Source organism: Chiloscyllium plagiosum, chromosome 9 (genome assembly GCF_004010195.1).
Source record: "Chiloscyllium plagiosum isolate BGI_BamShark_2017 chromosome 9, ASM401019v2, whole genome shotgun sequence".
In the NCBI taxonomy this organism is placed as follows: Eukaryota; Metazoa; Chordata; class Chondrichthyes; order Orectolobiformes; family Hemiscylliidae; genus Chiloscyllium; species Chiloscyllium plagiosum.
In genome coordinates, this window is record NC_057718.1 from 27967826 (window position 1) to 27983319 (window position 15494).

The 15494-nt window shown below is 40.5% G+C and overlaps 1 protein-coding gene across 2 annotated transcripts in view; it reads left to right on the forward strand.

Moving 5' to 3' along the window:
* fbxo11b (F-box protein 11b) overlaps nucleotides 1-15494 on the forward strand; it is a 153951-nt gene that overhangs the window by 47856 nt on the left and 90601 nt on the right. For both annotated transcript variants that reach the window (XM_043695619.1, XM_043695620.1), the window contains one exon: nucleotides 9422-9549. In XM_043695619.1, coding sequence (XP_043551554.1) covers nucleotides 9422-9549 — 128 coding nt within the window. The remainder of the gene's footprint in view (nucleotides 1-9421; nucleotides 9550-15494) is intronic.

The window sequence follows — 15494 nt, forward strand, 5'->3', positions numbered from 1 at the left end:
AGGAAATGGCTGATGGAATTCAATGTGAGCAAATGTGAGGTCTTGCACTTTGGAAAAAAGAATACAAGCATCGACTATCTAACGGTGAGAAAATTCATAAAGCCAAAGTACAAAGGGATTTGGGAGTGCTAGTCAAGGATTCTCTAAAGGTAAACATGCAGGTTGAGTCCGTGATTAAGAAAGCGAATGCAATGTTGTCATTTATCTCGAGGGTTGGAATATAAAAGCACCGTTGTGCTACTGAGCCTTTATAAAGCTCTGGTTAGGCCCCATTTGGATTACTGTGTCCAGTTTTGGTCCCCACACCTCAGAAGGGACATACTGGCACTGGAGCGTGTCCAGCGGAGATTCACACGGATGATCCTCGGAATGGCAGGTCTAACATATGAGGAACTACTGAGGATCCTGGGATTGTATTCATTGGAGTTTAGAAGGTTAAGGGGAGATCTAACAGAAACTTACAAGCTAATACATGGCTTGGAAAGGGTGGACGCGAGGAGACTAGGACCCGTGGGCACAGCCTTAGAATTAGAGGGGGTAAATTCAGAACAGAAATGTGGAGACATTTCTTCAGCCAGAGAGTGGTGGGCCTGTGCAATTCATTGCCGTGGAGGGCAGTGGAGGCCGGGACGCTAAATGGCTTCAAGGCCATGATTGATAAATTCTTGATGTCACAAGGAATTAAGGGCTACAGGGAGAATGCTGGTAAGTGGAGTTGAAATGCCCATCAGTCGTGATTAAATGGCAGAGTGGACTCGATGGGCTGAATGGCCTTACTTCCACTCCTATGTCTTATGGTCTTATGACACAGCTCATCTTGCTGGCAGATAGGCTACTGTTTAGTCCATTTTGAAATTACGGGGATGGGTCACAAGTTGCACCATGGTTTATACATGTGGTTTCAGAAAAGGGCCTCGATTTGATACTTTGCTGTGGTAGATCCTCCGCATTGCTCGGCAGCAGCTGACATTGCATGCAGATATGCATTGTGTGTAGCTGCTGGTGGAAATGTGACAATTTTGAGCTCTTCTCTACACCAGACATCCTCAGTGGGGATATGCAGTAGAAGATTTCAAGGATCCTGCCAAAAGTTACTGTGAAATGTACAGAAGGAAGAGATTGTCTGGAACATAGACCAATCAGATTTTGGTATTTGTGCAAAGAGCTAAGATGCCTTGCTAATGAAAGATGTTATGGTTATAATCCTTAAGCAAATCTGAACAGGAGTCTCTGTATACATGCAGGTTTTGGTTTTGGTTTAAATGTTCGAAAAAAACACCATGGACATTTGGGGTGGAGGCCAAAAAGGTAAGCTGAGCATCAGTTCCTTGGAATTTAGAATGTTAAGGAACTATTTGAAGTTTAAGGCATTAATGAGAATAGGACAAGAAAAAACAGTTCTATTTGTGCTCATTGGGGAGTGGCGAACTATAAAGCATGGTTAATACTAGACACTACGTTCAGATGACTCCTAATTTCACTCAGAATAGTGGAAGCTTGGAATTATTGGAAACTGCTTAATTCTTGATTAATTATTTCAAATCTGAGATTTATTTTGTTAACCTAACGTTGAAGAATGTGAGACTAATGTGAGTTAAGGGCCCATGATCTAATTAAATGGCTGAACAGATTGTAAAGAGTAAAATGGCCTTTACCTCTTGTAGTATGCGTGAGAGTCTTGAGCAGTAGTGAGAAGTAGTGATTTGAAGCCTTATTTTCTGTTTATCAATGATATGTGGTGTACATCACAGCACAATTCCTTGTATTTTTGCACTTTTTTTCGTTTTGCCACAGTACTTTATTCCAAACACCTACCCGGTGACATGAAGTGTCAGTCTACTGTGCCTATGGAAATTGGAATTGTGTTCAGCACCTTATTTCTATCAACATAAATGCTTTAAAAAAAGTTTGCTTAAGGGAGAAATTAGTTGTAAAGTGCAAGATAACCATACAGTGAGGAGAAAAGAGAGATGTCCGTCTTGGAAATTGAAAAACTAGGAGGATAATAGTCAAGTGATGTCAAAATTGCATTTGTGTAACTCATTTCTATACTTTTTGTGGGCTCTGTGGATCTTTTATAATTTATGAAGAAAAGTTTTAAAAAATTACTTTTAAGTGTGTCTACAATCAAATTGCCATAGTCCTATTGGACCGCAGGGCTGTGCTGTCATTCAAGAGAGGTGGCTGGTGTTGATTTAACTTGAAAGTCATCACTCCTAAAGTGAGGGGAAAGCTTAAGGGGAGAATCCTTCATGGTAACTTCAATTGCTGTGGGAATCTAACCTATGCTATTAATATGTAATGCAAACCAGCCGAGTGAACTAATTTCAGGGTAACTGAGACTGACAGCGCTTGGACAGAGTGTAGTGAAGTCTCTGGAAGAAAAATGAAATAACTGGCCAAGATGATTATTTTGGAAATGTTTTTGGGTATAAATCTAAACTGGTATGTTATTCATATTAATCCAGGTAACTTGGCTTTGCTTCTCCTTTTTTGCATGGTTAGTAAGCTGGTCAAATGTACACTTGTGTTTCACTGGTGCTGTTGTAACAGGAGCAAGTGATCAAGGGAATTTTCATGTGATCAAAGTTTGTGTCAATAGTTTCACATATCACTCTTCCATAAAATGGTAGGTAGACTCATTTGGAGTATAGGAGAAAGGGAGAACTGCAGATGCTGGAGATCAGAGTCGAGAGTGTGGTGCTGGAAAAGCAAAGCAGATCAGGCAGCATCTGAGGAGCAGGAGTCCGAAACATCAATTCTTCTGCTCCTCGGATGCTGCCTGACCTGCTGTGCTTTTCCAGCACTGCACTCTTGCATTTGGAGTATAGTCAGCCTTCACATTTGCTCCCTCTCCCCTTCATCCCCCCCCCCCCCCCCCTGCCTTGCATTTCTGTATGAACCATTGACCTCTAGTTCCAATGATCAAACCAACCTAGTGTGGTGTTTCTTAAAGAGGACTGTAAGGTGTGGATCAAAACTATTTCTAAGTGTGTTCATGTTTCACCTTTTCAATGCATATTTTCAATCAACATAAGAAATTGGAGCAGAAGGTCATTTGGCCTTTTCAGCCTGCCTAGCCATTCAATATGATAATCACTGATGATCTAAATTGGTACCCTATTCCTACTTTCTCCTTTTTGATCCCCTTAGCCCTAAGAACTATATCTAACTCTATCTTGAAAACCTTCAATGTTTTGACCTCCATTGCATTCTGTAGCAGGCATTTCCTAGGTTCATCATTCTCTGGCTGAAGAAATTTCTCCTCCACTCCCAAATAGTCTATCCTGTCCCTGTAATTCCTTGTTCTGGACTGTCTCTTGTCATCAGGACTGTCATGCATGTATTCTGCATAGTCCTCTCATAGAATTTTAAGTTTCTAAGATCAGCACCCCAGTTTTTCAAATCTTCAGTGAATATAGTCCTATAGTCCTAACCAATCCAATCTCTCTCCATATGACAGTTCTGTTTTCCCAGGAATCAGTCTAGTAAATCTTCACTGCACTCTCTAGGTAGCTGGAATATCTTTTCTCACATAGAGACCAGAATTACCCACAGTACTTCCAGATGTAATCTCATTAAGGCTTTGTGCAATTGCAGGAAGAAATCTCTGCTCTGTCCATGAAACCTTTTACTATGAAGGCTAGTCCATCATTTGCCACCTTCACTGCCTTTTGCATCTGGGTGCTTTCAGTGATTGGTATGAGGATACCCAGGTCTCCTTGCACCTCCCGTTTCCCAATCTTTCTAATCATATAATCTGCCTTCCTGCTTTTGCTAGTAACTGCGCAACTGTTTCATAGTGGTGCTGACTGTGGGACTCACTTCTCAGACTGCTTCACTGTGAGTTTAAAAAAAATGCAAATTGCTGGAGAAACTCAGGAGGACTGGCAACATCTATGGAGAGAAAGCAAAGTTAACTATTCCATTTCAAAAATATACTTTATTCATAAGTCTTTATTTACATAATCACTATAGCACTTCGATTCTGTACAATCTTTTCATATGTAGAACAAACAAAACCAAGGCATTTCTTTCTTATGCAAGACTATATTTACATATGTCTGAAACACCAGGAGGGCCCAATAACTGAACAGACCCACAGTTAACTTTGGTGGAAAGTCCTTAGCTCGTGATCTTTATCCTTAGCAGCGGCTGCCCCAATCTTTAGTCCCTCCCACAGCACATAGTCCTGGACCTTGGAATGTGCCAGACTGCAAAACTCATTTGAGGTTAACTCCTTTAACTGGAAGACCAATAGGTCCTGGACAGACCAAAGAATGTTTTTGACCGAGTTGATATCCTCCAGGCACAGCTGATGTTCCAAGGAACAGACCGTAGAGCACAGAGTCCTGTGTCATGGATCTGCTCAGGATGAACCTTGACAAGAGCCACTGCATCTCTCCTTTGGACTTTGTTTACAAAGGCACCTTCCAGAATGAGCAGTATGACAGTTTATCCTATTAGGTGGCCATCAAGGTGAGGATGGCATTAAAAACATCTCAACCCCCCACCCCCACCCAAAATCCAGAGTTTTGTACATGATGTCATTGTGGACACGGCCCATCTTAGACCTCCAGATGAAGTGGATGGTCGCTTGGGTGACTCTAACAGTGTGCAGATTCTGGGAATGGGCCAGACCTGCGCCATGTACAACGACAACGCAAAAACCTCATACCTCATGACCAGGTTTTTAACACATAATGAAGAGGGAGCGGTGCTTCCAAAAGCCCAGTTTCTGCCTTGTCTGATTATATACTCCTCCTGCACTTTTGCGCATGCCCCAGCCCCTCTTAACCATATTTCCAGTACCTTCAGGTAACCTGTCCTGATGGTGAAGGAGATAAAGGATCGATTAACCTAGTTCCTAAAGAACATGGCCTCACTCTTGATTTATCTGGCACCTGAAGTGGTCACAGTTGCGCATGGGTCTGTGCACTGACAGTGGAACTGAGCAAAAAATGGTGACTTCCTCCATGTATAGGGAGGCTTTGACCTGCAGGACTCCGCTGCCTGGAACAGTTACCGCCCTTGGGCTTGTATCCTTCCTAAAGGACTGGGGGGGGGAGAGAAAGGGTCTATAATGCACAACAATGCAGGAGAGAGTGGGCAGCCCTGCCTGACTCCTGAGCTGACTGGGAAGCCATCTGATTCCTTCCCATTGATCGACACTGCATTACCCATGTTGATGGCACTCGGTTGAATGCATTTGTGGACTCCCTCCCCAAAGCCTATTTTGGAAAGCATGTCCCATGTGTAGGTATGTGATAGCCTGTCAAAGACCATCACCTGGTCCAGGCTGATGAGGCAGGGGTCCACCTCCATGTCCTGCATATAGTCCAGTGACCCATCAGTATCACATTTACCAACCTGGTACACTGCAGTGCTGTTTTGGGACATTTTACCCACATTGGACTGTGATGCTGTCTATGGAGCACTCTTCTCACAGTGCTTCTTTGCGATCCTGCTACAAGATTGTTGCCTTCAAGAGAAAGAACATCAGTTTCTTGATGTTGAAAGCACTTGCATGTTTGAGGTAAATTTCTTTTAAGATTTTGCCAAGCTCTCAGATTTTTGATTAAACTTAACTGAGCTGCACTACAGCTTGCCCTCAAGTTTATTGTCACAGGATAAATAACTGGTTAAAATAAGGGCATGTTTGTGTTCTGTTTAAAATTTGCAGACTTACAGAACTCCATATTTGCCTTTGTGAAAAGGGTGAGGGTTATTTGCCTTTTGACCATTGGGATGCTTTACTGTGTTAAAAGCATGTATGTCCTTAATGTGATTTTTCTATGTATTTTCAAAAATTGGATTCTCTAAATGACTTACTGGATTAATTTACCGATGCAATGCATTTGTCACTGATCAAAGGATTCCCAGGTCTCCGCTCAGGTTGCTGATTTTTGTCTTGGTGTCCCTAGCAAGAAGGCAGACCAGACACTTCCTGTTCCCAATGGCAATCTTTGTCAGAAAAGTTCTGTGAATCATCATCTTTTGTTATTGCCAATCAAAAGCTTGCATTCTGGTTAGTGGCAGATGGAGTTTAATTCCAATAAATGTGAGGTGCTGCACTTTGGGAAAGCAAATCTTAGCAAGGACTTATACACTTAATGGTAAGGTCCTAGGGAGTGTTGCTGAACAAAGAGACCTTGGAGTGCAGGTTCATAGCTCCTTGCAAGTGAAGTCGCAGGTAGATAGGATAGTGAAGAAGGCGTTTGGTATGCTTTCCTTTATCAGTCAGCGTACTGAGTACAGGAGTTGGGAGGTGATGTTGCGGCTGTGCAGGACATTGGTTAGGCCACTGTTAGAATATTGCGTGCAATTCTGGTCTCCTTCCTATCAGAAAGATGTTGTGAAACTTGAAAGGGTTCAGAAAAGATTTACAAGGATGTTGCCAGGGTTAGAGGATTTGAGCTATAGGGAGAGGCTGAATACGCTGGGGCTGTTTTCCCTGGAGTGTCAGAGGCTGAGGGGTGACCTTAGAGGTTTACAAAATTGAGGGGCATGGATAGGATAAAGAGGCAAAGACTTTTCCCTGGGGTCGGGTAGTCCAGAACTAGAGGGTATAGGTTTAGGGTGAGAGGGGAAAGATATAAAAGAGACCTAAGGGGTAACTTTTTCACGCAGAGGGTGGTACGTGTATGGAATGAGCTGCCAGAGGATGTGGTGGAGGCTAGTACAATTGCAACATTTAAGAGGCATTTGGATGGATATATGAATAGGAAGGGTTTGGAGGGATATGGGCCAGGTGCTGGCAGGTGGGATGAGATTGGATTGGGACATCTTGTCGGCATGGACGGGTTGGACAGAAGGGTCTGTTTCCATGCTGTACATCTCTCTGACTCTGTGACTATATGCCCATTTTCAAACTTGGTAATTGCAGAAGGCCCAAATACACTCAGTAAAATTGTGCAGATATTTGGGAACATAACAGAACATCATTTTGTTGGATATAACTCTCTGGAATTTAAGTGGAGCAGTGGTGCTTTCAGCAGGCTAATGTTTTGTGAGTGTTAGCTTTAAGTTAATGAGAGAGCTCCAAATATAGGAATGGCAGACTTTGGCTTTTTGATTTAAGTAACTTTGTTATAAATTGCTTTTCTAAAACGTTGTCTTCTGGATACTAATTTTTAAAATTCTAAATTCATGATCATTAATGTTTATTACCTCTATCATTTCAAGCACAGACTGTAAAAGTATTATGTAGATACTCTGAGATACTTGAAAATATTTGAAAAATCTTTGCATTTATGTCATGCCTTTAATGAAACAAAATGTCTCAACTTTTACATCTGCAAATACTTGCTGGATATCATTTAACTATGGTTGATATTTTGATTTATTGCTATCTATTCCAGTGCTCTCCAGGCCAACCACTTATATTTTACCCACCATAAACCTGAATTCAACCAAAGTTTTGCTGTCTGTAACATTTTTTGAACCAAATTCCATTCACCTATCACCCTTATGAGAATTGTCCTGCTACAAGCTTTTTTTATATGCTTTGAAATGTTTCATTACAATAAAAGTGCTACATTAATGCAAGTTTTTTTCAAAGATTTTGCCAGATATTGTGGAGGTCTTGGTGCAAGATAAATGAAACTTTTGTGGATTAATGCATTCAAAATTCTATAGCCATGATATGGTGCACTTGAATTCCAGAGGGGCATACCATGCACTCAGGATTTTCTTCCAATCTTGGACAAATCTCTCCTGTCTGACATCCTCACTATGCCCTCCCCACCAAGTTTTACCTCAATTCATCAGTACTCCTTTATTGTCCTTTACAGGTAATTGTTTTGAATCCTCCTTGAATAAATGTACAGCTTTCCTCCTGCTATCTCAAAATGTTTTCCAAAAGCCTTTCCAAAGCATCCAGTAAGATCCTTTCTAAAACCTGCCTTGAGTCATATTATTAGGCGGAAGTGGATACTGCAGATGCTGGAAATCAGAGTCAAGATTAGAGTGGTGCTGGAGAAGCACAGCAGGTCAGGCAGCATCCAAGGAGCAGGGAAATTGATGTTTCGGGCAAAAGCCCTTCTCCAGCACCACTCTAATCTGGAGTCATAATATTGGTCAGTCCCCCCCTCCCACTTAACATTTTCATGTTATACAGCATTGTTAGTTTTTAGTTATCTCTGAAGTACAGTGGAACTTGTTCTAACATATTTAGCAGCAATGTACATTGGCATAATACATTCATTACAAAGTCCCAAAAGAACCACTTTAAAGTAAAAATTAAGCTTTCTATTCTTCCTGCCTCCTTTTCTCCCCTTTTCTTAAAAATGTGTTGTGAACATGCACAATAGACCTCAAACATAGTACCTTTGCAAAAGTTGGTTAAAAATATGATTGTATCTAGTCGGGATTAATGATGATTGAGATGATTTGCTGTTAAGTGAATTACCTAGCAGCTGAAATCCTTGTTAAGTATCGTGTGATGGAACGTTACTGGTCAAGAATCAATTGCTGTTTGTGATATTGGATTGTATTTGTCAACTCAGAATGCTGCAGCATGATAGGAGTTCATGCTAGTCTTTTTGAAAAAGTATTCAGTACCATTCTCTGACTCTTTTCCCATGGCCCTGCAATTTATTTCCATTCACATAGTTTGCTAGAACAAAAACAGAAGTTGCTGGCAAAGCTCAGCAGGTCTGGCAGCGTCTGTGAAGAAAAATCAGTTAACTTTTCAGGTTCGGTAACCCTTCCTAAGAACTGCTCAGAACTCTGATATTTCTTCACAGATGCTGGCAGATTGGCTGAGCTTTTTCAGCAGCTTCTGTTCCTGTTCCTGATTTACAGCATCCGCAGTTCTTTTGGTTTTTGTCACATATTTTTCTAATTCGCTAAAGCTACCATCAAATTAGTTTCCTTTTCAGGCTGCGGATTTCAAATTTTTAATTCATGTGTTGAAAGTTACTTGTTACTTTTGGTTCTTTTAGTAGTTAACTTTAAATTTGTACCATCTGGCTTTGAGCAATGAGCCATTGGAAACCATTGTTTCTTAGTTAGACTTAGACTTAGTTAGCAAACCCCGTTATTGTTTCAAACACTTCTATCAAACTTTAGTCATCTCTGTATAAAGAACAACCCTTTTTTTGCAGTTGTAATCCCTCATACTTGGAACCATTTTATTACATCTTTGTCTTCAAAGTCTTCATGACCTTCCTAAAGGGTAATGCCTAGAATTAGGCATACTGTTCCATTTAAGGCCAAATATTTAAATATAAATTTTTGTTGAAGGTGTTATTGGGTTTTTAAGGGGTTCTTAGAATAATTGCTCAGGAGGCAATAGTTTTGCTGAATTGATATCAAACAGATTGACTTTTTGTATGGTGCAAAGACCCTTGAAGGGCTTAAAACCCATTCTTATATGATTTGTGTAAGACTCAATTTTTTTTTTCCTTTTCGATCTTAGATGAGGATGTCCCTGCAGACATGATTGCAGAAGAATCAGGACCTGGTGCACAAAACAGCCCATACCAGCTGCGGAGAAAGTCACTACTGTCTAAACGAACAGCCTACCCTACAAAGAATAACATGGAGGTGAATCACTTAATCGCAGATTTAGGAAAATGTTTTTTTTGTCTTCTCTACCACTGCAAAAAAAAACTTGTATTTATTCTTGTTTTGTCTACGCAAGTACAGCCAGTGCAGTGACTGTATTAAAAGTTGCTATTTTGATATATTGGCCAGAAAGAAGTTCTTGTAGGGTGAGGTGGACATTGTCTCTCATTTATAGTATATTGTTTAATTTTGTGAGAGAATTAATGGAGGTTTACAGAAATGTGTTAGATATTGATTCATACAGACTTTATTTTGAGCTCTGCTTGAAATCCATGTGGGACATGTGGTGAAATTGACCCAGCAGGAAGCCAGTTGCCTGCAAAAAATGAAACCTGCATATCACTCATTAGAATTTGCCCACCTGCATTGAACTGAGAAGTTTGAATAAGAGCTACTCCTCCAGTTGCGGAGCATGTCCATTAGGTGCGCCCAAGTTGGGGAAGAGCAGTTGCTATTGAGGAATCTGGGGGAAGGTTGGTGAAATCAGTGGCAGGAAATAGGAGGGGGGGAAACCAATGGCTGCAAAGGTGAAATCGGTTGGGGGAGGCTAGTGGCTGCAAAGGTTGTGTAGTGGGGAGAAATGTGTAACTGCGAAGAGTTAGTAGATAAATGTGATTCTAAATTGGGCATGAGGTATTAGGAGAGAAGTGAGTGACTATGAAGGTGAGAGGGAGGGTTGCTGCTCAGAGCAATCTATTAGCAAAGGAATGCTTAACTAACTGTAAGTTAGGAAATCCCAAAGTCACAGTAACAAATTCGTTGAAAATTTGCTTTTTATGCAGTGTCAATTATTGAAAAAATACATTTGCTGACTTACAGCTGTTGTCTTGTGCCAGTTTAAATTTTGTGGGACCTGAGAAATTTAAGCTGGTGTTGTGGCTGTATGTTGAATGGAAAGTGGATCAACATTGATATTGGTGATTTCTTCTAAAAGTTCTGAGAGTCAAAATAGCCCATATGTCAATATAAATACAGGAAATAATGTTATAATATAATTGCATCTCTTGCCTAATAGAGTTAGTGAGAATGAAGAATCTCCCACCAGAAAAGAAATTATTTTGACCTTTTTGGCAAGTATTACGTTCTGTTGCTATGCAAATAATCAAATTCTTCAATTTTTGCAGCATAGTTAAGGAGTAATGATCAAAGTTAAGGAGTAAAACTCTTAATGAATCACATTGAAAGTATATAATTTTGTAGAGTAGGCTTGACCTTTATAAAGTTAAGTGCCTTGAAAATAACACTACAAAAACTTTAAATTGAATCTTAACCAGTTTTTAAAAAATCCCAAGTTTAGAATGTGCATATTTTGGAATGATACCAGCTATTTACTTGGAAGGTGTAATTTCAGCTTGCAAAATATTTATTCAAATCTTTCATTTATAGCGCTGCACTAAAATCTTCCAGTCCACTGGATTAGAATCCTCCATTGTTGATTTTCTTTGATGCTGTGATATCACGGTTGTGGTATCTAAGCAAATCAAGGGTTAAGGGCTTCGGTAGTAAGCCCAAATTTGTTGTGATCATCGTGTGGTAGAGCACGCTGAACTGGCCAGAGGATTTGCTCTTGTGCTCTTCTGTTCTGGAATGACAATTGTCTGCTGGGGGACTGAGGATTATGTATGTAATACTTGAGTAACTGCAGCACCATATTTCATGACATGATTTTCAGAATCTTGAATCCTTATTGCAAATGTGTTCTAGTGAATTGAGGTAACTTAACTGTTCTGCTTAGGCTATAAGCTGAGGGTGGCACGGTGGCTTAATGCCAGGTGTTAGGTTCCCTTCATGAGATTCTTACACACTTGATTCAACTGCAGTATACCAACTTCTGTGAACAGCCACGATTTATTTTGGCAAGTACAAGCTTTTGGAGAGTCTCAGCACTTTTGCGATGCTTCTGGAGTATGTCAAGCAAGGCTCACTGAATAAGGGAACAGTCCTCCCTTTATATAGGGTTATACAGTCAGTGATGCATGCAAGGCACAACCCCCGCCACTTCCCCCATAGTCACATGCCACCCAAAAACAATGTAAAATGATAAGATTACTCCTTAAAGCGGTGTGTGATTTAGGTTACTCCTTAAAGCGGTGTGTGATTTAGGTTACTCCTTAAAGCGGTGTGTGATTCAGGTTACTCCTTAAACTACAGCATTCACAGACTATGATTAGATTAGATATCCTGCCTGTATAACAGAAAAATATAGCATTCAATTTCTTTCATGTCAGCAGAACAAATTAATCCTTTAACATCTCACAGGAACCCCAGTTCGATATCACCCTCATGCGACTTTCTACATGGCATTTGTATATTTTCCCTGTGTCTGTGTGTACTACCTCCAGGTGCGTGTCTCAGTACAAAACTGCAGGTTAGGTGGATCTGCCATGCTGAATTGCCTGTAGTGTTGAAGGATGTGCAGGCTAGGTGGATTAGCAATGGGAAATGTAAAGTCACAGGGACAGGGTAGGGGTATGAATTTGGGAGGAATGCACTTCGGAGGTCAATGTGAACTCTATGGGCGGAATGGCCTACTTCCACACTGTAGGGATTCTATAATTCTATGATAATTTTTAAATGTTTAACTTTTGTAATCGCTTTGTTAGATGTTGCAATGGTCCAGCCATATGAATAAAGAGATGTTTAATCTTTCTAAGTCATGATTTGGAGATGCCGGTGTTGGACTGGGGTGCACAAAGTTTGAAAATTACACAACACCAGGTTATAGTCCAACAGGTTTAATCGGAAGCACTAGCTTTCGGAGCGCCGCTCCATCATCAGGTGGTTGTGCTTCCAGTTAAACCTGGTGAACTATAACCTGGTATTGTGATTTTTAAATCTTTCTAAGGGTATCTAAAATTTGACAGACTGGACTAAATTTTCCTGAATTTTCGTTTTAATTGACTCATTATTTAAACTGTTCTTTGCTGTGTAATCCAGTGTAGTTGTGGGCACTTATTCTTCAGTGAGGCTCTTAATGCTTTGGAGAGGGTGCAGCAATTATTTGGTATAATAACAAGGATGAAGGATTTCTGTAATATGAAAAGACTGCCGAAGCTAAGACTGTTTTTAGAGCAGAGAAGGTTCTGAAGAAATTCAGTAGATGTGATCAAAATCTTGTGTTTTGATTTAGCAAATAAGAAACTGTTTCCAGTCGTAGAGGACCTCATCAAAGGATACCACTTACAAGAGATTGTTAGAAGAATCAAGCATGACACGATAGGAACAATTCTTACATAGTATCTAAAATCACTGCTGGTGAGATCGGATTTAGTAACAACTACCAAGCTGAAGCTGTAGAAATTGTTGGTAAAGCTTGCAAGCCTATGTGAAAGAGCAGGAGTGTGGTTCTAATTGGGTAGCTCTTTTTAAGAACCAGCATGCGCACACAATAGGTGAAATGGCTACCTCCTACAATTTTACAAAATAGCATAGATTAAGGCTGCTAAAGGGGCATTCCTCTGTGTCTTATTCTCTGATAAAAGTCTAATGGTTAATTCATGCTATAAAGATTGGACCCTTTGGCATTCTTGATGTATTATGTTTTAAAGAGAATTAAGTACTACAGTACTCAGTGGAACTTGAATTCTGTGGTGTAATTTGTTGTGAAACTGTATATTGAAGTTTGCAATTCTTGTGTTTTCCTTGTGTGCAAGATAAAAAAAAACCTTTGACAGCATTCCTCCCTTCTCAGCAACTTTGGAATTAGGTTTTCATGTTAGGTTAAGATTCCATTTCAGTTCAGGTAATTTTGCATTGTACATGTCCATTGCTCAGTGCCACCACCTAGCTTTAAAAAGATGCATAGCATCAATCCTTTCTATTGAGTAACACACAACTGGTGCTTGCATTTCAATGTTGAATCATGCTGTACAACAGTTTGCTTTCATATATCCCAAAGCTCTTCGCAGCAGTATTGTCCAGCAACATTTGTGAGCCAGAGTGAAATAATAGGATTTAAAAATCTACTTAAAGAAACATTAAAGTAGGGCTTGGAATTCAAGGAATGTCATAAAGGGAGAGGTAGTGAGGCCAAGACATTAAAGAACGGAACACTAGAGTTTAGAGCCTATTCAATTAAAGGCATGACTGTCATTGTCATATTGATAAATTGGAAATGTGCAAGAGGTCTAAACTGAGTGAATACAGATGTTTTTTCATCACGCTTTATAACTCTGCATTTTGTCTGATAGTCTTAGGTGCAGCACTTTAAGTCACTTCCTTCTGTAAAGGGGCATTTCACTATCTTGTTCTCCAGTAGAAGACTAATGTTTAATGCATGCTATAACTACTGGACCTTTTGGGATTCTTGATGTACAGATCTTTGGGGAATCTCAATATTATGTTTGAAAGAGAATTAAATACTAAAGTACTTAGTGGAACCTGAGCATGTGGTGTAATTAATTGTAGTTTGAAATTTGCAATTCTTGTGTGCAAGATGAAAATCTTTTGACAACATATCTCTCTTCTCAGCGACTTTGAAATTTGGTTTTTGTGCCATATATAAACACTTTTTACCGCAAAGGTAGAAGTAATTACTGAGTTGGGATGGGTTGTTGTTGATAGAGGGAATTATGCACATGAATGACTATTTTAATGTTCTGGGGCATAAGTGGACAGATGGTCAATGTAGGACCAGGACTATTGAGGAATGTGTAATGAATAATGGGTTTGATCAATCAAATGATCAGATGGGGGAATCTTATGACTCAACTGGGATTGGATATTGAATTAAAAGACTAACAGGTTGCAAAGCTGTGAAGAGATAGAGGTGGCTATTACCATCTTATGGAACCTGTTATCACAACTGTAACAAGTAGATACAAAATAGAGGGCTAAGGTTGGATCTAGAAGAGACAATGTGTGAATGGAGGCAACTCATTGAGCCAGGTGATCCCTCTAGCAAAAGCTCGGTCGCAAAAAAGCAATGTGTCTACACAGTGGGATGGATAATGAAGTAAAAGTTGTGAGGAGGATGATCTCATCAAAGGCTACAAAAAGAGGAGGAGATACTGAAAATATAATTTTATGCATTTTGAGATTCAAGTGTTGTGATGGGCAGAAATGTGGTTGGGGGAGTTCACATCCAGAAGTTGCAAAGCAAGAGTGTTAAGTTTGAAAGGAAACATAATGCCCAAGACTTGAGAGGTACAGGAGGTTTGAAATGAGTTAGTATTTGTAAGGGCAGAAAGGTCAATGTTCCTTTTTTGATGGGGCAATAATGAAGAATTTAAAAGTGATGCAGTGCCTGAAGAAAGAGAGAGAGAGAGAAGTTCGCAATGCCAGTTAGAATGGCGTAAAGGTGATCTGAGCAGTTTGTGGTAATAGACCAGCTGGGCTGACCACGTAATTGCAGTGGCTACAGGAGCAAGACCAAGGCTAGGCATATTGTGGCAAGAACTAGTCTTCTGACTCCCGAAAGCCTGTCCATCATCCACCAGGCACCAGTCAGGAGTGTGATGGAATCCTCCCTACTTGCCTGGATGAGTGCAGCCCCAATAACATTCAAAGAAGCTTGACACCATCCAGGACAAAGCAACCTGCTTGATTGGCGCAAGCGTCCACTCCCTCCACCACTGACGCTCAGCAGCCGTGTGTACTATCTAAGAGATGCACTGCAGAAATTCACCAGAGATCCTCAGGCAGCACTTTCCAAATCCACTTCCATCTAGAGGGACAAGGGCAGCAGACGTATGGGAACACCACCACTTTTTCAAGTTCCTCTCAAAGTCACTCACCTTTCTTACTTGAACATTTATCACCGTTATTTCACTGTCGCTGGTCAAAATCCTGGCATTCCCTCCCTCATGGCGTTGGGGGTCAACCTTCAATTGGTGGACTGCAGTGGTTCCACAAGGCAGCTCACCACCACTACCACCTTAAGGATGGGCAATAAATGTTGGCCAGCTAGTGATGCCCATATTCCA